A 22,863-nucleotide genomic window follows, 5' to 3' on the forward strand; every position below is an offset into this window, starting at 1 on the left:
TAAAAAACCCACTATGTTGGCTTTAAGCGAGTTAAACCAAGATTTAACTCGGATAAAACCAAGTCGGTAAGCAAAAAGTGTGTTTAAAAGACTCGCTTTTAGCTCGGTGCCAATACCGCAGGGTTAAACCCAGTTTAAAACTGGGTTATAACCGGATTTTGCTCACTATTTTGACAAGGGCGGTTAGTTGAATAACATGGCTGCAGGGGGGGGGGCAGTTTTCTTATATTTATATAGTACAAAAAAACTTGTGAACACTCTATAAGTCACATTATTTGCCCAGTAATCATGAAACTTGGTGAAAAGATTGGTTTTATATATATCACAGATGAGTTCGCAAATGGTATCGATCGGTCAAAAAACATGGCTGCCAGGGTGGTGGGGCAGTTTTCCTTATGTGACTAGACAGAGACCTTGTGAACGAACACTATAGAAGTCACATTTTTTGCCTTATCATCTTGAAACTTAGTCAATACATTGGTTTTATTGATTTCTCGCACAATTTGAAAAAATGGCTCAGATCGGTAACACACTTTTTTAGCTCACCTGATTGCTCAGGTGGGGTTTTAGGATTGGTCTTTGTCCGCGGTCTGTCCACATTTGGTTTGTAAACACTATAGCATTCACATTTCTCAAGCATTCTTTATCAAAGTTGCTGAAAGATCTCAGTCAAGTTTGATAATGAGCAAAATCACATAATAAATGCCATAATTATTGACCTCAGATTGTCCAAATTTTCATTATATTATTCAAAATCCTTGCAAACACTCTAGAGGTCACAATTTTGTTTCAGATTTTATGAATCTTGTTCATATTTATTTTTGTAAGCAAAGTTTGATGTTTGGTTAGGGGGGTCAACTCAAAATATAGGTAACCAGGTCAAATCTTACAAAAATAAAAACACTCCATGTGCCAGAGGTTTGTTCAATAATGATGAAACTTGACCAGGATATTTGTCTGGACAATATCTAGGTAAAGTTTGACATTTGGTAAAGATTGAATGAACTGACTCCTTTCAGGTGAGTGAACTAGGGCCATCTTGGCCCTCTTGTTCAAGAATTCGATTAGTTTTTCAGTTTATTTTTATGCCCCCCTTCGAAGAAGAGGGGGTATATTGCTTTGCTCATGTCGGTCGGTCGGTCTGTCGGTCCGTCCACCAGGTGGTTGTCAGACGATAACTCAAGAACGCTTGGGCCTAGGATCATGAAACTTCATAGGTACATTGATCATGACTTGCAGATGACCCCTATTGATTTTGAGGTCACTAGGTCAAAGGTCAAGGTCACCGTGACCAGAAATAGTAAAATGGTTTTTGAATGATAACTCAAGAACGCATACGCCTAGGATCATAAAACTTCATGGGTAGATTGATCATGACTTGCAGATGACCCCTATTGATTTTGAGGTCACTAGGTCAAAGGTCAAGGTCACGGTGACCCAAAATAGTAAAATGGTTTCCGGATGATAACTCAATAACGCATACGCCTAGGATCATGAAACTTCATGGGTAGATTGATCATGACTCGCAGATGACCCCTATTGGTTTTGAGGTCACTAGGTCAAAGGTCAATGTCACGGTGACCCGAAATAGTAAAATGGTTTTCGGATGATAACTCAAGAATGCATACGCCTAGGATCATGAAACTTCATAGGTAGATTGATCATGACTTGCAGATGACCCCTATTGATTTTGAGGTCACAAGGTCAAAGGTCAAGGTCACGGTGACCCGAAATAGTAAAATGATTTTCGGATGATTACTCAAGAACGCTTTTGCCTAGGAACATGAAACTTCATAGGTACATTGATCGTGACCCGCAGATGACCCCTATTGATTTTCAGGTCACTAGGTCAAAGGTCAAGGTCACAGTGACAAAAATCGTATTTACACAATGGCTGCCACTACAATGGACAGCCCATATGGGGGGCATGCATGTTTTACAAACAGCCCTTGTTTTATTTTTGAGATGACAGCTTCCCCTTATCGTGCTAAATGCCGTCCATATCTTGTCTGCATTCGCACTAGAATCCTCACTTGAGCGTTCTTTTGCGGACTCCTATTGCGTGTGCGTATATGCGAATGCAGATTAATGGAATAAGCGCAGTGCATTTCAATTTGTTCTATTTTTTTGAGGATGCGGATACGGACAGATGGAATACTAGCCTTAGTAATCTACTTTCACAGTTGACCTGAAACCTCATTCTCTTATCAGAGTTTGACATGAGACTATGAGACTAGATAACATAATCCTGATGTATTGGTATGCAATTTTAACTTTAAAGTCAGTACAATACAGTTGTACTTGTTCACAAAAAATACCTGCAATCATGCATGATATAAAGATAGAACATTATTGTTAAAGTAGCTAAAGATTCTCTTTTTAAAAATGATGACAATAAGAATTTTGTCGATGCTGCTGTATTCTGGTTAGAATCTGGATGCAACATGTACCGTATAGTGTATGCATTTATATGTGCGCCATGAAAAAGTCAGTCTGCACAGGCTAATCTGGGAATAACCTTTCCGCCTTTATGGGATTTTTTGCTTACAGAAAGTCATTTCTTAGCAAAAATCCAGTTAAGGCGGAAAGTGTCATCCCTGATTAGCCTATGCAGACTGCACAGGTTAATCTGGTACAACACTTAACGCACATGCATTAAACCCCCTTTTCACAGAGCACGGCTTATATGTGTTTGTAACCACTTCAGATGTTCAACCAACAATTGCCTCATATATTTGGTTATGTGAGGGCTAACCAAGAGCTAGAACACTGGATTGCAATTTCTTAGATGTTTTCTCCTTTTTATGCCCCCCGAAGAAGGGCATATAGTGATCGGACTGTCCGTCCGTCTGTCTATCCGTCATCTGTCCGTCTGTCCGTGCGTCTGTCCTTCCGTCACACTTTGAGTTTAGGTTTCGCGTTAAAGTTTCGAAAAATGCTCATAACTTCTATGTCCCTTCACATAGCAACTTGATATTTGGCATGCATGTGTATCTCATGGAGCTGCACATTTTGAGAGGTGAAAGGTCATCCCTCAAGGTCAAAGGTTAAAAAAAACAACATGAATTAAAGCAGCGCAGTAGGAGGCATTGTGTTTCTGACAAACACATCTCTTGTTTGTATCTAGGTAAGTCAGGTAAAAAAAATGGTTCAACTGCTGCAAGTGTCTCCATATGATATGTGTTTGTTTAATATATAAAATAGGCTTCAGGTACTTCAAGTTGTTAAGTTGTCAGGTACATATTGCCAATGCAAATAACGGTCATTGCATTTTTTAGGTATTGTTTTTGTTCTTGGATTTGTAAATGATTAACATACATTTTGTTTGCAAGTTCATAATTCTGAATCTAATCATAATAAATAGTCAATTTAAAGAAGTGAAACTTGCGCTGCTCCAGCCAATACACTGCAACGCCGATATATCGCGGACCGTTATATCGCGCTGTCCAATATATCGCGCTTTGGCTATGGCTCCCAAAAATCCGACGAGCATGATCACTAAATGACATGATTTAATCTGAGAATTTGCTAACTTAAGCAAAAAACCGGTTCTAGCTAGTATCAACACCCCATATTTCGCGGCTTACTATGGCACGCAGTGAAGCGTGAAAAACATTCGATTAGTGACAATGTTGTTTACACAAGGTTGGGGTTGTTTTTAACACTTAGGAAATATCCAATTAGTGTCATTGCAAAGGTAATAATGGCAGTTTACTGGTATATAAATCGTTAAATTTCGGTACTGGTCATGAATTTCTTTGTTCTGATAAAAAGCGCGCGAAAATGCGTGTGGGTGTATTTATTTGTAAATGAAAATTTCGTAGCCGGTACAACATTGCGATAATTTAATTTCCGTTAAAAGTTTCGTTGTAAATTTCAACAAAAGTACTGCGGTATCACGCGAATTATGTGGCGTTGACATTTCCATATATAATTCAAACACGTGGTATCGTTACCCTTACGCTAGGGGTAAATTCGAATCTATGCTCAATGTATTTTATACGTTTTTTACGGCAAGAAATTTTTATTTTAGCTGATTCGCGAGGGATCGTACATAAAAATAAAAAACATAATTTACTTTTGGTTTTTATGAAAAATACACAGATACTTATGTAGTAACGAAAACGTATATTGTAGCATTGGTTTGCAATTATTACAATACAAATATGTAGCAGCGCTGTATATAAAATGAAAACATTGGGGAAAATTGACAAGTTAACCGCAATACAATTAAGTAAGACATTTCTCGAGTTATATCGCGCGCCGGATATATCGCGCTCGCGATCTTTGGACCCCACCAACCGCGATATATCGGCGTTGCAGTGTATCATGAGAAAGCTCTTGTTTAACAGCTTTCACCTCTCTCCTTATTATTTATTATAATTTTATTTTACAAACTGTTTCTCAATTGAGGCCAAACATGCAATCTGTGCCAGAGTTTAATGTAAAGTAATAAATATATGGCTGTGTTTACCATAAAGTAATAAATATATGGCTGTGTTTACCATAAAGTAATAAATATATGGCTGTGTTTACCATTTTAAACAAGTACAGAAATGTCATCACTTATCATTGTAAACATCTCATTTATTGCTTTAACACATGCCAGCTATCTGATATAGTCAATTTTTTTGCTAAATATTATGGTATATTTATCAATGGGAGTATTTTTAGGTGTGAGCTATTTAACCCTAAATTGTTGTCTATACTAACTTGATCTCATTTAATTTTTGAATGATTGTTTGGTCTAACATGAGTCAAATATAGGTTGGACTGCATGCTTGGTTGCATGTAGGATTGGTCTCAGTATTGACATTTTCTTTTAAAGTTTAAATAATGGTCACAACTTTGATTGTCTTGAATTTGGAACACTGTGATTCAACAGGGTTGGTGTTGATGTGTGTTTAAAAAAACTAATATTTTTTAAGAAAGGTGATAAGATCATATTTTTTCCTTTGTAATGTATTTTATAATCATCAATAAATCTTCATTGTTACACAAGTGTTGGTTAGAAAGAAAGTTAAAAATACAATACCAGTGATTTGTTAAAGGCAAATTTGGAGCCAGATTTCCCAATCTGAATGGCCGGCCACAATTTCTTGAAGTTGAAGAAAAAAAACGTTAAAATAAATTCAGTTTTGATAAAGATAAATTGTTTGTTTCTTACAATTGTTTATCCTTGAATCGCCATCTTCATCCCTATGCATAGGCTTATAACAAACTGTTGTTCAGATATTATTTTCCTATTTTTCAGGCAAGTAAAGTATCCAGCAATATAGAAGAGATGGATACAATTCTGCGGGGTATAGTTGCGTCGGACCATCCAGACTCGCTGAAGCAAGACCTCCTTGCAAAGGTTGCCAAGCAGGGCTCAAACCAGCCTTCCACCATTGTTCATAATGTCCTGGACCTTACAGCCACCTGGTTTCTTGAGGGGGAGACCTCAATGCATCATAAACATGGACTCAATATCTACAAATCTTGGGCAAAATGCCACATGACCATATTGGAGGAATTTTTTACCAAGGACTATTTGTTAGCTCTGTTGTCAAAGAAGTATCACTCAGATGAGACAGGAAGGGTTTTTGTTCTGATTTTGCATAGTATGAGAATCCTGCAGTCCAGCGCTCAGTCTTCAGAATTGTTCAGAAATCATTGCACAATTATTGAGGCCAAGGCAACTGCATATGTACGGGAACACCCGTTTGTGGAATGCCTTATGCACTTTTCAGATTTCCTCCTTGAATTTAAAGAATGCATACCCAAGGGTGACATTACACTTCAATTCTGCACCCATCTTGTAAGGTCCCTCAGTTTATGTGGCCCGCCTGACAACCAAAACGAAATTCTGAGTTACGTAAAAAATGTGAACATTGTTGCAAATTTGATGTCACACATATGGGATAATACAGATTCGCAGAATTTGCTTGGTTCGTTGCAAGAAATTTTCAAAATCATTTCAATGCCATGTGACATAGAACCTTCTCTGTGTCTTGGGTCCTTGGTACCCTATATTCCTACGAAAGTGATTCCAAAGGTTGTTCAAAATGTCATTATGGACTCCAGTATTGACAACAACAGCATGGTGACTGCCTTACAACGTATAATAGACTGGTTATTGTGGCCGACAACACGTTTTGTGGACAAATGGATGATAGAGTTCCTACAGCAGCTGGCAGCAGTCCAGAAGTATACCATCCTTATCACAGTGACAGAAAATAAAGTTGACCAGGTATGAACTCCTTCTTCCTTGTATTGCATGGTGTATCCACAATATCAACATTGTTAGCTTACCAGAGCACTTAGTGGATACTGTGATGCCCGTGGTGTTTGTAACATGGGTTAACTTTTCTTCCAACGACTTGCCTCCTTAACCCCTTGATAGCATATATTGATGTAATAAACTAAGAGCAAACAATATATTTATGCTTCCCTTCGAAGAAGAGGGGTTATATTGTTTTGCACATGTCGGTCGGTCGGTCTGTCGGTCGGTTGGTCCGTCCACCAGATGGTTTCCGGATGATAACTCAAGAATGCTTACGCCTAGGATCATGAAACTTCATAGGTACATTGATCATGACTGGCAGATGACCCCTATTGATTTTCAGGTCACTAGGTCAAAGGTCAAGGTCACAGTGACTCGAAATAGTAAAATGGTTTCCGGATGATTACTCAAGAATGCTTACGCCTAGGATCATGAAACTTCATAGGTACATTGATCATGACTGGCAGATGACTCCTATTAATTTTCAGGTTACTAGGTCCAAGGTCACAGTGACTCGAAATAGTAAAATGGTTTCCTAATGATAACTCAAGAATAATTAGGCCTAGGATCATGAAACTTCATAGGTACATTGATCATGACTGGCAGATGACCCCTATTGATTTTCAGGTTACTTAGTTTAAAATAAAAACCTTCAGATATCTTCTTTAGGTCCACAATCTTCTGGAAATGACTCACTATTTAGTTTAGTGATAAAAGCATTTTCAGTCTGCATGTTGGCACATATTTAACTGTCTAGAGGCTTGAAATAAACAAGCCTCTATGTGATTATCGTTGCACCTGTATGGGTCTTTTAGGATAAAGACCGTAAATGGAGTCTACTGTTTGTATTAAATTTCCTCTAAATCTGCAATGCCCAAAGGTTTGGTATTTGGAATGGAAAATAATATATTGGTTTCATACCAACTTGGTTTAAATCAGGTCAATGGGTCGATAAACCCATCCTGTGTGCTACTTGCTTATTTGAAGCTCTACTAGGAATGTTGTGCTTATATAATAAATAACTTTTAAATAAGCTGTGGACCCCCAATGGTGGGGGTTTTAATATTTGGTGAACAACATTGTTAACAAGTTTTTTCTGCTTAGTCAAATCAGGCCACAGTGGTCACATGATGTACCGTGAATTTGCGGCCATAAGTCGACCTAAAAACGCTCCCAAAATTGACTTTAAAAGTCAACTCGACTTATGGATGAGGTACTAAATAAAAATTAAAAAATAAACATTCCTGTGCTGTTTTTTTTAAAGTAATAAATCTCCGAAGCGGAGGAATGATGACTGTTTACGGTAAGGCCGACTCGTCTTTTACTTAAATGTCCGCCAATAACAAAATACTCTTGTTTACATTGGTTTTTAATTCATTAATCGTCGTAATAAGTCCAAATAAGTCCATATAAAAACATGTAAAAATAACTTCGAAAATATTAAACATTTGTGACATACGGTAAAGTGGTGAAAATTATACATAGCAATTTGTCTATCGATACATTGTCCGTTGTCTGCTTAGAACAATAGAAAATCGACTGCTGCCACTTGTACCCATTTAAAGTTTATTTGTGTAAATACAAACTGTCAACAGGTGCGGGTATCTTTATGCCACCAATTGACATGACGCCTTATCAGTGATCGCTCCGCCCACTTAATCACGTGGCTCAGCGGGAAGAAAACCTAGACAAGCTAACACCAAAATGGCTTCTTTGCCTATAGACTGCATATAGATTTAGGCGATATTCCGGTTGATTTTATGGACTTGTTTAACACCATATTACACTTGTTAAGGGGTTGAGGCCATTTAGTTATTCTGCAAATGCAAAAATATACGATTAAAGAGAACATCAGCTATTTATAACGGTTAAATCGGTACATTAAACACGTTCTCAAACGCTTGCTCGCTTACCGAAATCGAACCCGTTATTACGTGTAATGGTGGTATTTGCAATAAATTAACACTTCACCGGTATTTACCCGTGTTATTAACAATTATTACCGAAACATTCCCCCCTACCCGTGTATTTGACACGAAATATAGCTTTATAACTGGGAATTCGGTGAAGTTTTACGCGCTTTCTGACGCCGGGTGGGTACCTCAATCCCACAAGTTATTGCGTATAAAAGTGATATTAATCATATAAAACATTGCTTATGGGACATTTCTCAATCACTATAATTTAAAGCGCAAAAAAAAACACAGTAAGTTTGGACATTGTCTGATATAAAATTAGCGTTGTACGAAATGGAATACGGTCCGGCTATTATAAATTAATAAGGCTACCAATATCAGACGCTCGCGCAGGTACCAACTTCCCCGAAGTTACCGCATTTATTGGTTAACTAATATCAGTAATAATAACTCTTTTGCAATAGCATTTATCGATACGTCTTTATTAAAATAATAACAAAATGGTTTTCACTTGTTTCTGACACACACAGAAACGCGATTTTTAACGGGGATTTCGTAAAGTTACACGAATTGGGTACCAAAATTCTCAATTATTTTACATGCACACGTGACATAATACATACTTAACAATGCTTAGTTATTGCTTATATGACATTTCAAGTTTGTGAAATAAATTAATGTTGTATAATCCTGTAAAGGGGGTCTCGGTAATTCTTGAAGCTTCCACTCGCTCTTGTCAAGACCGCATTGCCGCGTTGGAAATGGTATGAATTTAATACATCTAACTTATCTTTCTGGATACCAAATGTCAGAGTTGCATTAACCCTTTTTACACCTTTTTTGCCATATTTCATGTCCGTTTTTTAATCCGAAAAAAAATTAACGAAATCGTTTAAAAATGAGATCTAGGCATTCAAGCTCCTAGTGTGGATTAAAAGCGTTTATTGGTGACACCACATGAGTGCAAATGTGTATATACCGTTAATAAGATAATATATCACAGGTCACCTTCAAATAACATGTATGATGTCAATTAAGTGCATTACTATCAGAGTAATAAAACACAGCATGAATTAGGCTTCATGCTGGGTTTTATTTCTCTTTAAGTAATGCAGATGAACCTCGCTTCTGACCTAGTAACTGATAAAACTATTTTAAAAAAGTGAAATATTATGTGATAATCAGATCGATAACATAAACTATTTAAAACTGCTAGTTTATCCGATAAAAATATATTATAATTGTCTTTGACAGTGTTGACGTTTAGTTGTTCGTGGTGACGACCGCATGTATTTATACATCTCTTGCACTTCTAAAGATCTCTTTTCGGCTTTGGAAACGATATAAATTAAATGTCACCAACTAATCTTTCAGGATATCGATTGTCCGAGTTACATAATCCCCATTGACACCGTTTAACCATTTTTAATCGTTTTTTTAAAGAGGAAAACAAAAGAAACTCGTTGGAATAAAACTGAACCTTAACATATAGCTTGTCTAGAAAATGGCGGACAGGTCGTTGCTAACGAGTGCGCCTGATTAATCGATCGCTGATTGGTGGATCAATTCTAGTGGGCGGAGCGATCATAGATAAGGCGTCATGTCAATTATCGCTTCTCAGCCTTTTGACTAAGATCAAAGTGTAAAGTGTAGTATTGGCATCCTTTCGATCATTTGTCTTTATTGCGTCACGCCTAAAATAGTTATCTGTTAATGATGTGCACAACGGTTCTGCTACAAACTACTTCTGACCAATCAAAAATAATTACTCGATCGTTGGATACGCCTTAAACCAATCGCTATTGTTCAACTTCACATGGTATATTTTTTGATTGGATGAAGGTGTGGTTTCGTTGATTTCTTCACAACTGTCCCACATTAATGCATAATCGTTTTGTAAATAAATAGATCTTATCCGATTGAAGTTTTCATTCATTGTTTGATTTTAATAATATTACGCACTCACCCTTGATTTTTAAAAAGTGTAATAATTGGACATATTAACGAGCGATGCGAGTGTTGGTAAATTCACCTGTTTCACCCATAATGGCGAAAGCGTTGTTGATTATTTGAGAGCAAATTACAATTATTTTGACCATTTAATGAATTTCTGCGTTCAAGATTTTACCGCATTTTCACATCAACAGCACTAACATTTGAATACAAAAATATCTGCTCATAATATAAATGCTGAAAGTTATTACATTAAATGGGATAATAATTTTGATTTGTGAAATATATTTTTAAGTTTAAAATAATAATTGATATGTTATTATGATTTTGAACAATAATATATATTTTTCGTGATAATAAATAATCGAAATGTTGAATGTTTTGTTTGAAATATATTCTTATTATTAATATCCCAAAAAATGTCAACTGCTGGTACAAAAGCCCTCAGAACCATGACTAAAACCGTCACTTAAACATGTCCAAGATATTTAGGAAATATACCCCCCCCCCCCCCCGACATATGGCAGAGTCAAGGCAAAAAAACAAGTTTTTCTAGCCAAATTATACCCCTCGACTTATGGCCGAGGTAGACTTATGGCCGCGAATGTACGGTATGTAGACTTATATAGTTAACATTTGGTGTGCAACATTCTTTGGTGGATCCTCTGTTAAGTTTGTTCAAGTTATGTACACTGCAACACCGATATATCGCGGTTGGTGGGGTCCAAAGATCGCGAGTGGGATATACCTGGTGCGGGATATAACTCGAGAAGTGTCTAACTTAATTGTATTGCGGTTAATTTGTCAAATTCCCCCAATGTTTTCATTCTACATGTATATACCGAGCTGCTACATATTCGTATTGTTATAATTGCAAACCATTCTACAATAAACATTTTCATTACTACATACATATCTGTATTTATCATAAATAACCAAAATGTAAATTATATTTTTTATTTTCATGTATGATTGCTCGCAAATCAGCTAAAATGAAGAATTCTTGCTGTAAAACTTATAAAATATAATTGTGCATAGATTCAAATTTACCCTTATGAATCGTCCTAATGAAGGAATTGAAACAGCGTAACAGTAACGATACCGCGTGTTTGAATTATATTTTATTAAGAGTAAATTTCAATGCCACATAAAAAATTCCCGAGATACCGCAGTACTTAAGTTGAAATTTACAAGAAACTTTTAACGGAAATTAAATAATCTCAATGTTGTACCCGCTCCAAAATGTTTATTTACAAATAAATACACCCACGCCCATTTTCGCGCGCTTTTTATCTGGACAAAGAAATTCATGACTGGAACCGAAATTTAACGATTTATGTACCAGTAAACTGCCATTATTTCCTTTGCAATGACACTAATTGGATATTTCTTAAGTGTTAAAAACAACCCCAGCCGTGTGTAAACAACACTGTCGCTTATCAACTGTTTTTCACGCTTCACTGCGTGCCATAGTAAGCCGCGAAATATGGGGTATTAATATTAGCTAGAACAGGTTTTTTGGTTAAGTTAGCGAATTCTCAGATTAAAACATGTCATTTAGTGATCATGTTCGTCGAATTTTTGGGAGCCAAAGCGCGATATATTGGACAGCGTGATATAACGGTCCGCGAAGTGTGGGGCCTTCTTGTTAACTTTGTTCATTGCAAACAACTTATTTCAGGGAACAAAATCAACAGTTTTTTAGTGCAGACCTTGGCATTTTTCAGACCCAGCAGAGGAAGAATGAGAGGGGTGTGTTGGAGTCACGTGGTAGGGCCGCTTTTTGGTCCGTCTGTCAGTTAGTCTGTAAATTATAAAATATAATAATTAGGTAATTGAGAAGGTTAAAATCATTTTAAAATCCTGAAATTGTACTTATACATGGTCAAGTAATGAGGGGAAAAACTTTTGGTTTGTCCAGGGCTTTTTCTGCCATTTGCCAAATTAGCCAATTGCTACAAATAAGATAATTTGACTCAGGAAATGTCCATTTGTTACAATTTCTTCTTCATAGTCACCCATCAAATATCCAAAATAATAAGGATTCAGACATAACGAGGTAAATTGAGCTATAGAAACACTTGACATAGCAAGAGCCCTGCTTGTCCAGTAATAACCTGCATCTGACTATAGTTGGACATAGGATTTTACACTTGTTAACCCTTAGTCAGAATGTGGCGTCTCATCAGGATCCAAACTGTTTGCTATTCTGATAGTATTCTTTGAAAAAAAATCGAAGAAAATTGCTAATTTTAGAAATTTAGCAGACAACATTTTAGCAGACGACAAATTTCCCAGCATGCAAAGGTTTAATGTTGAATTTTTTATTGTTGATAATTAATGAATGTGGACATAATGCATCTAGTATTCTTTATGGTTTAAGATTAATAAAATCTTGTTATCATTAAAGGATATCTAAAAATATACTTATTCCATTTGTTTAGAAAACACATACTAATATAGATAAGCAATAAATCTGATACTAGTGTATTAAGTGAAGCTCGATATTCAAGACTTCAACTGATGTTTTGCTTTCTGGTAATTGTTATTGATGAATAGATGACAAGCTAAAATAAAACCATGTAAGTTCAACCAAAGTTTATGCGAAAGCGTTTTCCCTTGTGAATCAGCTTTTACTGTGCTCATTATTCATGAAAATGATTTGTTAGCTGACATATTAAGTATATTTTCAAATCACTACATATGTATGTTTTCTTCCTTACAAAATGATATAGACTGAAATCTACTTTGCCTTTATCAAATGAAATACCAAAATGTGATTTCAGACCTGTATATAAATTACTTGGCAATACCTGGCAGTTACTGAATTATTTTATAAATAAACATTGACACTTTACATAATAAGTATGTGCATAAGTCTGCAGTCATTGGATGACCTATTTAGTAAAACTCCACAAGGTCTCGGAAACATATTTAAAATACTTTCTGTCATGGAAGCTGAACAAAATGTGAGCAAGTAACAATTGAAGTTGACTAACTCGTTAATTTGACTTCGGCCCAGTAATAGATAGGAATTTAGCCAGACCTTTTGGCCAGTTATGGTTTGGGACTTTCTCAGAGACTGCACTTTATGATTTAACGTCTTTGTCCGATTTACAACGGGGCACAGTTCATAGTATTTTAATATATACTTGAACAGGTTGTTAGCATCTGCATGTTCTTGTTACATTTCCGATTAATAATGTGAAATAGGACTGACTGACTAGGCACAACCTAAATTGTTTGTGTATGTGTGTTTTGTAGTTAATGAGGTCCTGTCCTGCCCCTTAGGTTGCATAATGGGAGGACCTAGGGTGTGTCCCTACACTCTGACCCAATTAAAATCTGAGACGTTCAAAAGTTTGGACAAATGTTGAATTATGGCTGCAGTATCAAGTTTTTTGTTGTTTATTTATGACAAATATTTAAATTTTGGTGTTGTGCTGGGGGGGACGCAGAGTACTGGGAGGATAGCCATCTGTATATTACAGGGACAACCAATCAAGCTCACATGCCCGATGCAAGGATCAAACCCGGGTCACCTAGTTGTGGATTTAACACCTCTCTGACCGGACTCAGTGACAATATATATTTTTATCCCACTTTTACAGCGAATTCGGTTGATTAAAGCCCCGTTGATTAAATTTCTGCTATAAACCATGCCACGAAATGTCATCATTTTTTCAACAAAATGATATCATACACACAGCGAAATTATCCAGTTAAACTAATTTGTTTAAATAAAAAGGTTAACTGAATAAAAAGTGGGATAAATAGAATAATAGGTTAGTGTTGATTATAGATCAGGTTTATCATGCTCAGCACAAAAACGAAAAAGCACTCGCCAAGGCACGTGCTTTTTTTTTTCTAAGCCTCGCATGATAAACCTGATCTATAATCAAAACTTACCTATTATTCTCTATATATTGGTCACAACAAGCCATTCAATGCAAAAGATACAAATTAGTGTTATCTATTATTGACTAAACCACATGGTTTTCATGAAGTACAGGGGGTAACCTCTGAAAAGATTAACTCTTAATTATTCATTTTGTGACAGGTTTTCTTAATGACTTTCACTCTTATGATATTTGTGTGTTAAGAGAGTTGTCGAGCATTATATTTAATATCTTGTATGTTCAATATATTTTTAACTGTTTTTAACTGCATGTTTTTTTCCAACATGAAAAACAATCTCTGTAGCCATCAGGGCGTCAGTAAAGCATCAGTTCATTCGGGGATTTTGTTCTCATGTAAATAATGTTTTTTTTCACATGGTTTTTGTTAGTTGAAATGATGTGTCATCTTTATGTGATCATGAAATGATGTGTCATCTTTATGTGATCATGTTAAATGATGTGTCATCTTTATGTGATCATGAAATGATGTGTCATCTTTATGTGATCATGAAATGATGTGTCATCTTTATGTGATCATGAAATGATGTGTTATCTTTATGTGATCATGTTAAATGATGTGTCATCTTTATGTGATCATGAAATGATGTGTCATCTTTATGTGATCATGTTGTTGAAATGATGTGTCATCTTTATGTGATCATGTTAAATTAACTTCCACTGTGAGTACTTGTAGGTGGTTTTTGTGTGGGCCGGTTTTATCAACCAAGTCATGCGTGCAGCGATTTTTTGTCTTACATTTGTGTTTGTAGATCATTTTATTCAGAATATAGTTTACATGCGTTACTTTTTGCAATCCCTAATATTTCTTAAATATTGAAGTGATTTGCTTGAAAGATTGCTTAATTCTGGTAAGTTTTAGATAGAGCATTCACCACTTTGTAAGTTTGAGTAATCATGCGCAGAAAACAAATTATGCTGAGGCCAATTAAAAAATTGTTTGGGATAGCATGACAGACTGTTTAGGAGCTTCCCTTTCCGCTCCTGAGACCACTAGACTATAACTGACAGTATATGCCCTGACCAGATTGCAAAAATGCATAGGCTGTTTCGGAGTAACGCTTGCCCCATATTGCCTCATAATTTTGTTGTGCTCATATATTTCTCCAGTCAAGTTTTTTTCCACCACCCTCTATTCATGTGCAGTCATAAAATGGAAATGAGCATTCAACTAAGCAAGCCCAATTTCAAATATTATCTAGAGACTAAAAAAAATTGAGTCCCTAGTATAGATGGCTGGTGGGCCTCTGCTAACTCTTTCAGTGCGGGAACCGAATTTTGAAGGCCTTTGCAAACAGTTTGGATCCAGATGAGACGCCACAGAACGTGGCGTCTCATCTGGATCCAAACTGTTTGCTATTCTGATAGTATTCTTTGAAAAAAAATCGAAGAAAATGCTAATTTTAGAAATTCAGGAGAAGACATTTTAGCAGACGACAAATTTCCCAAAGGGCTAATGTCAATGACTTCCTGTGTTGTAGATCTTCCAGAAGCTGCAGTTTGTTCCTGTACGTGAGCCTGGACTGAACATAGTGTCCCACATGCTTCTGAGCTTCCAACACTCTCCAGAACCTTTCCATAAGGTAGGCACAATGAATGGTCTTGCTAAGTATAGTATAGTAAATACTTTGAAACCAATATTTTTCAAGAAGAAAGTAACTTGCATGTGTTGGCAATTGTACTGTACTTCTATATAGAAAAGCGCTAGAAAAATCATGCTAAAGAGCACAATGTTATGTTTTCTGCATGGAAAGCATATGTGCTTTCACTGCAATGTGAAAACTTTGTAGAGCAAAGTCGGGTAATTTCGACACCTTAAGAGTAAAATTTGATTTAGTCCTGATGTGTCGAAATTACCCTCCAAGTGCCCAAACTAAATGAAAAACACCGTTTTGTCTTGTTGATATTTGCTAACGAACGTTATTATCGTTGCCGGCATAATTCAAAACTTCAAGCGATTTAACTAAATGCGGCGGAGTGTAATTTCGACAGTAAGCGGCTAATTTCGACAGTCAGCGGCTAATTTCGACACTTGTCTTTGTATTAATTTTCAACAACTGTTTTAATCAGTTATTTACATTGTATGTCTCAATTGGTAGAATTTCACGATCTCTTTAATGTCTAGTGTTAATTAGGCTCGATTGTTCATTGTCGGCTCGGGTACTGCTAACATTTACCCCGGGTACATTGAAGTATACTTACATGTACCCCGGGTACGGTAAATATACTAAAACGTACCCGGTCGAAATTAGACTGTACCCGAGTTTTATTCCCGCCCTAAATCAGATGTCGTAAAACGCGCTACCGATTACCGTTATTACGAAACAAACTTCTGTTATTTGTTTTTATAAACTGCATCAACATGCTTTTTGAGTATGGATTCCGATAATATAGAGGCAATTTAACAGAAAATTGACATAAATATGAACATAATTAATCTAAAAAAAATAGCCGACGACGACCGATTTAGCGTAAAAATTCCCGGGTAGATTTTAGTATATTTACCGTACCCGGGGTACATGTAAGTATACTTAAGCGTACCCGGGGTATATGTAAGTAGTACCCGAGCCGAAAATGACCAATCGATTGTTAATAAGGTTGTGGTGGTTTAGTGGATGTGATGTCCGCCTAGCGATCAGGAGAGAGTGTTTTAATAAGTCGTAGGCTTTCCATGCAGTGGAACTTTAATAAATAGGATTATACTAAACTAGTGTTAATTTGCAAATCAGAGAATTATAAATAAATTGCATTTAGAGTTCGTATTGTGCTCCCACTTGACTCAATATACAGTACAGACACCGTGTACTTAAACAAACGCCACTCGCCGTAATGTTCATCTCACTGTTAGCTTACCAATATGAACCCCGCGATAGGTGTTCAGATCAAATGTCGCGGGGGCCGTTTGCCATAGACTAACACCGCGAATCACCGCGGACCCATAATATCTACCGCGGTGATCATCGTGTTCGCTAAATATTATTGAACATAAACGTATTGAATTGATCCCTTTAATTTAAGAGTGATAATGAATAAATAAATTCTATTTTAATGTACATGCTGGTCGAAAGGATGTGATAAGTATTTAAAATATATTGGCGACAATAAAACGCCTCCGATACATATGTGTCAACTGTATCTATCGAATACATGCAACTTCTCCCTTCTTTAATTATCCATTACTCGATAATCCCATATACGCCCGATTTCCGTTTTTAAAGCAAATTATCTGAGGGAAATATAGACGATAAGAGTGCTCAAGAATGCCATAAACATAAACGTTCGCAATTTTCGAAAGTATCAAATGAATTTCGGCATATGATTCTATTTAAAGGTTTGATGAACTGCATGTAAGCCCCTAAACAATACAGTTGTATTCCAACTTGCGAAAATCATCTTACACGGTTTGCACGCGCCGGGTACAGCTATTTTCGGTTAGCAACTTCTAGATAAAATAAATGAATTTCTTTGTCCTGATAAAAAGCGCGCGAAAATTGGCGTGGGTGTATTTATTTGTAAATACAAATTTCGTAGCGGGTACAACATTGTGATCATTTGATTTCCATTAAAAGTTTCGTTGTGAATTTCAACTAAAGTTGAAATATCTCGCGATATATTTGGCATTGCCATTAAGAGTTAATAGTATTGATCATCTAAACGCTTTATTTACGTTTCCGACGTTATGTACTGTACAAATTTAAGTGCATACGTGTGCACATACTTATAACATCTACATGTAGTACACATGTATATGATTTTCTTTTGTACATGTACATTTAAAACGCGTGAATGACTCTTGCAGACAGGTGTTAACGGTGGTTGCGCAGCATCCGAGGTGATCACAGGTGATCCAATTAACGATATAATTAAGTAAAAAAAATACATTTTCATTAATCAATAACCTTCACAATCTTTAAATAGCTCTAATTTTATACAATCTGCTTGAAAAGATATAGAGAGAGCTAAATATAATATTCAATAAGCTGCGTCAACTATTTAAAGACTTTTAAGAGTAATTTTATTCAACGAATCTATCTTTCCATATGCGCTGGGAATGCTTGAAAACATTTGGAGTGTCGGAATTACCCACCATCGTATAAAATCGGAGGATAATTTCGACACCCCACAAATCATAGTTTAACGAACGATTTGCACTATTCAAACACAAATACAGGTCAAGTGAAACAAATTTTATACTAGAACTTGTACAAATACCAGAAATACAGCGAAAGCCTGAAAGGGACGTAATTGACAATTATGTAACCTCCCTTAGCGAAGCTCATAACGCTATAAAAATTCTCTAAGTAATACAATGTACGTATTTTAAATGACTCACTTACATGCAATTAGCGAGACGTTTGATAGAGAGATGTTATCTTGTGACGTCACAACACCAACTACGTCACATTTTACAACGAAATCATACGGGATGATGATGATTTAAGACTGGTCTGATAAATACTGTGAAAAGTGTCGAAATTAGACGACTGTCGGAATTACCCGACATTGCGCTAGTGCAGAGAACACTTAATACTTTACTTTTGTGTAAAACTTTTGTAGCATAAAATGTCAGCCAATTTATAAATGCATCACACAGTTTTTTCACAAGTTGACATATTGAGTAAAGAATTAGCACACCTGATGTGGAGAGCTCAAGAAGAAAAAAGGTGATACAAATATCCAGTGGTTTACAACTAATGAGGCAACACATAATATACATAAGTGAAGATATGGACCCCTGCCAAATAATTCCCTTATCCATACAGAAAAGCGCGCATTTTTTGCAACAAACAAGCTGCATACTTTAAATGGAGTGTTTCATAAGTTTCTTGCCAGATCAGACATTGGATTGATAGAACAATTCATATTCTAATGGATTGAAAAAACAAATAAAGGAATAAATTAATAAATATAAGTAAGACAGTTTTAAAAAAAGGTGAAATTTTCACTCTGCAATGTGTTGCAGGTAATTCTAATCATAATAACCATGTTCTGAGTAATTTCTGTGGTGGGCATTTTTCCAGATAGATATGACTTAAATAACAGATACCAAATAGATATTACACATAAATTAACACCTAACCCTACCCCTTACCCTTCGTGGGCTGAGTTAACACCACACTTCTTTTGTGCAATTTCTCTTGGGGTGATGAATCTATTTGGATACAGCATTAACCAATTTCTGTACCACTCAACCATGTTTGCAGATTCTGCCTATGGTTCCAAAGATCATCTCAGTGATGCAGAATGATGCCTCTGATCAGTCTCCGCCGCTGCTTGCAAGGCTTGCAGAGCTCCTTCATGTGCTCATGTACCTTCATGCAGGCTTCCCAGAACTCTATGACCCTGTGTATGATGTCATCAAGGTATTTAAATGCCCATGACCAATTGTACAATAAGTGTGCCACATTGATGCTATGATTCTTTATATTCCTTTTTTTGTGACTGTTAAAAAGTAGACTCACACATTCCCAGAAGTCGAAATTTCAAGTTTTTTTACTGCCACGCCAAAGGGCCAATGTCTGACCTATGCCATTTCATGATACATAGAAAATCGTATCCCTGTTATCAGGACTTTCCCAAGCCCTCACCGGACATGATCAAGTTTCGCCTGCTGGAGTCTAAGTGGACAGCTCACCGTGATGGCTCCAGTCAGGCGCCCCGGTCCTATCAGCCCAAGGCAGAGATGGGCAAGACTGGGCTCTTCAACCTGGGCAACACCTGCTACATGAACAGCATTCTGCAAGCACTTTACATGTGTGACAGGTAGATACAACTTTGGGGAACTGGATCTGTGTCCTTAGCAATCTCATTTATGTCTGAAAGCCGTCAAAAGAAAATCAATTTGGTCCCCAACTTGTTATCTTATATTTGATGCTAAATATGTGTCGATAACTCTCTTTTATTTCCACAAAAATATCTGCGTAAAGGGTTGTCTGATTTGGCAACCAGTTTGTTTTATTTATAGCTGGCTTTTGGTCACTTTCCTTTGTGTTAGAAACCGCTACTATTATGTTGGTGTTGATTTTGAAATTTTGTAGTATGTATATTGTATTGATATCTATGATTAATTTTTTGTTGTTCACTTTATATCATAATACTTGCTTCTCTAGTTTCCCTATTTGCCTAAAGTAAGTATTTATTTGGCAATTTTGGAGGTAAATACCTTACAACCAGTATTGCCTATTGAAGAAGGTCATTAAGAATGAACATTAAAAAAATTGAAAGTATTATTAACAAAAGCAATGAAGATCTAATAGGTAAAACTAATCTAACACAAATAATATATTTAGCTTCAATTTTCATATTAGTTTGTCCAACTGTTAAAGATTTAGTATAATTATAAGGGTAATATTTTGATTTTCTTTTAAGTAATAATATGCAAATCCATGAATATTTATCTATTCATCAATGATTATATTTCGTGTCTTCAATGTATGTTATGAGGAGGACTGTAACAGCACATACTATTTCCATTGATACATGTATATCAGTTAGTTTGAAATAGCATTACAAATCTTTATATTTCCTATTCGATTTCTGTTTTCATAAGGGCGTTTAAACACACTTTATCTTGCCTAATATTTTGGTTTCAATGAATGAGTGTAACAAGTTTTGATATTTCCCCTGATATTTCAGTTTTCGTGAAGGTGTGTTACAGCACATACCCACCCAGGAGCAAGGTCTCATTGTGAAGCTACAGCATGTGTTTGCTTTCCTCACACTCTCTCAGGTAGCGTTTTTAGTGGTGTGTGGTCGTTTATTTTCTGTTTAACCACTTTCTACATAGAAGTTTGTAGTAAATAAACAAATTGTTCATAAATATTCGGGTCATTAGATCCATGAGTGTCATAGAGATAATTCTATATTATGTAGTTTTATCAGGTTCTTATAGATTAACACAACAATATACTATTTAGCTTATGTTGTGAAGTGATCATGCATTTTTACATAAATAAGATAGCTACAAAGGTAAATATTAATGTTGAATCAATTTCAATTTAATTGAAAGTGATCAGTGTGCATTCATTGCAAACTTGATTGAAGATAAATGCCAACTTGGAGAGTAAAGGGATTGAACTCAGTTAAGTTGAAAAATGTACACTGAAAAACTAAACTCCCTTGTGCTTAAAATGAACAAAAGTATTTTCTTGTATAGTAAACCATTTTGTATGGATGGTCTTTGAATCAGTTCATTTCAGTTGTATGAGTGTTTGAATAGCATAGGGTCTGATTCTAAAATAGGAAGTTTAACTGACCATATTACTGAAATTTACTGTACATAATAAGCATAAATGTAGTCGATTGTCCAAGCCAAGATATACAAAGTTACAAAATGTAAAACAGAAATACAGAAATCCTATTGTTAAGCTTGTATTTAAAAGTGAAAATAATATATATGTATATAGTTATCTTTTAAATGTGTATTGAATATACTGCATTTACCACAAACGTTCCAAGCATGTTCTTCTTCCACAGAGACCTTCTTATGCCCCTGTGAACTTCCTGGCTGCCTCTCGGCCACCATGGTTTATGTCTGGTTTCCAGCAGGACTGCTCAGAGTTCCTGAAATACCTTCTTGACCAGCTGCATGAGCAGGAAACCAGGCATCAGAAAAATACCCAGAATGCACTGGATGTCCAGCCAAACAGCAGTGATAGCTTGCAACAGAATGGTGGGCAAGACTCCACTCTGATAAAGGATTACTTTGGCGGTATGATGACCTCAACTATAAAGTGCTTAAACTGTGGACAGGAATCAAGTAAGAAAGAGATGTTTATTGATTTGCCGTTGGCATTCCCAGAATATGGTTCATCAGTGGGACAGAAGTCTTTGATTGGAGGTAGCAGTAGTAAATCCAAGGAACAGATGCAAGCCCCAGTGTCTGAATCCAGTACAACCACTGACGTGGAGGAACGCAACTGTCTCCACCTGAATGACTTATTGAAACATTATTTGAAACCAGAAAAACTGACTGGCGATAACAAGTACCATTGTGAAAATTGTGGTGGTCTGCAGGAAGGGGAAAGAAGTTTGAAAATTGTGGAAACACCCGAGTATCTGATTTTGACATTGCTTAGATTTTCTTACGATACGAGATTACAATCACGCTCAAAAGTGTTTCGAGAAGTGAAATATCCAAAGACATTGCTTGTACCTGTGAGTGACCACAGATCTGATACTAGTGAAGCCAAACATGACAGAAGCGTGTCGTTTGGATCAGAGATTGCCAGCCGCCTTGAAACCTGTGGTGTGGTAACGGGTTTAGACAATGCAGATGTCTATTCCCTGTGTTCGGTGGTGATCCATTCTGGGACTTCCTCTGACTGTGGTCACTACTACTGCTATGCCAGACATTCAGAATTCAGCTCTACCTCGTTACCTGAAGCGACCGGCCAGACAACGAACGAGGATGACATTGATTTTCTTGACGACAAATGGTACCTGTTCAATGACAGCAGAGTGTCGTATGCAAGCTACAGTTCGTTTTGCAATGTGAGTCAGCGGTTCACAAAGGACACAGCCTATGTTCTTATGTACCGCAAGGTGGATGGGGACAAATTGAAGGGGTCGACGACACGGCATTCTGATCAGTCCATCCGCCTCAGTAAGACTGACACGCCCCTTAGGGAGGACCTGCGGGCAGCTGTCGTCAAGGACAACAAATCATACCTACAGGTAACCATGGTAACTTACTTGTGGAAAACTGCATGTGTTGGTTTTGAATGTGATTCAAAGCTTTACTGTAAGATTGATCAAGCCAAGATTATGAACAATATATAGTATACAGAATTGTACATTGCTCTTGTAACTT

General features: G+C 36.4%; 1 protein-coding gene and 1 long non-coding RNA gene across 10 annotated transcripts in view; one reads left to right on the forward strand and one right to left on the reverse strand.

Moving 5' to 3' along the window:
* The window catches only part of LOC127876491 (uncharacterized), a 180,464-nt gene that overhangs the window by 122,370 nt on the left and 35,231 nt on the right, over positions 1 to 22,863 (reverse strand). The window lies entirely within an intron of this gene.
* The window catches only part of LOC127876444 (ubiquitin carboxyl-terminal hydrolase 38-like), a 553,141-nt gene that overhangs the window by 39,900 nt on the left and 490,378 nt on the right, over positions 1 to 22,863 (forward strand). For all 9 annotated transcript variants that reach the window (XR_008047865.1, XR_008047864.1, XR_008047866.1 and 6 more), the window contains 6 exons: positions 5,255 to 6,232; positions 15,533 to 15,634; positions 19,256 to 19,414; positions 19,621 to 19,814; positions 20,688 to 20,781; positions 21,528 to 22,727. Coding sequence is in view for 3 of the 9 variants with exons in the window: in XM_052421733.1 (XP_052277693.1) it covers positions 5,255 to 6,232; positions 15,533 to 15,634; positions 19,256 to 19,414; positions 19,621 to 19,814; positions 20,688 to 20,781; positions 21,528 to 22,727 (2,727 nt within the window). In the remaining 6 variants the exon portion in view is untranslated. The remainder of the gene's footprint in view (positions 1 to 5,254; positions 6,233 to 15,532; positions 15,635 to 19,255; positions 19,415 to 19,620; positions 19,815 to 20,687; positions 20,782 to 21,527; positions 22,728 to 22,863) is intronic.

The sequence above is a fragment of the Dreissena polymorpha genome, chromosome 4, assembly GCF_020536995.1.
Source record: "Dreissena polymorpha isolate Duluth1 chromosome 4, UMN_Dpol_1.0, whole genome shotgun sequence".
NCBI classification, from domain to species: Eukaryota; Metazoa; Mollusca; class Bivalvia; order Myida; family Dreissenidae; genus Dreissena; species Dreissena polymorpha.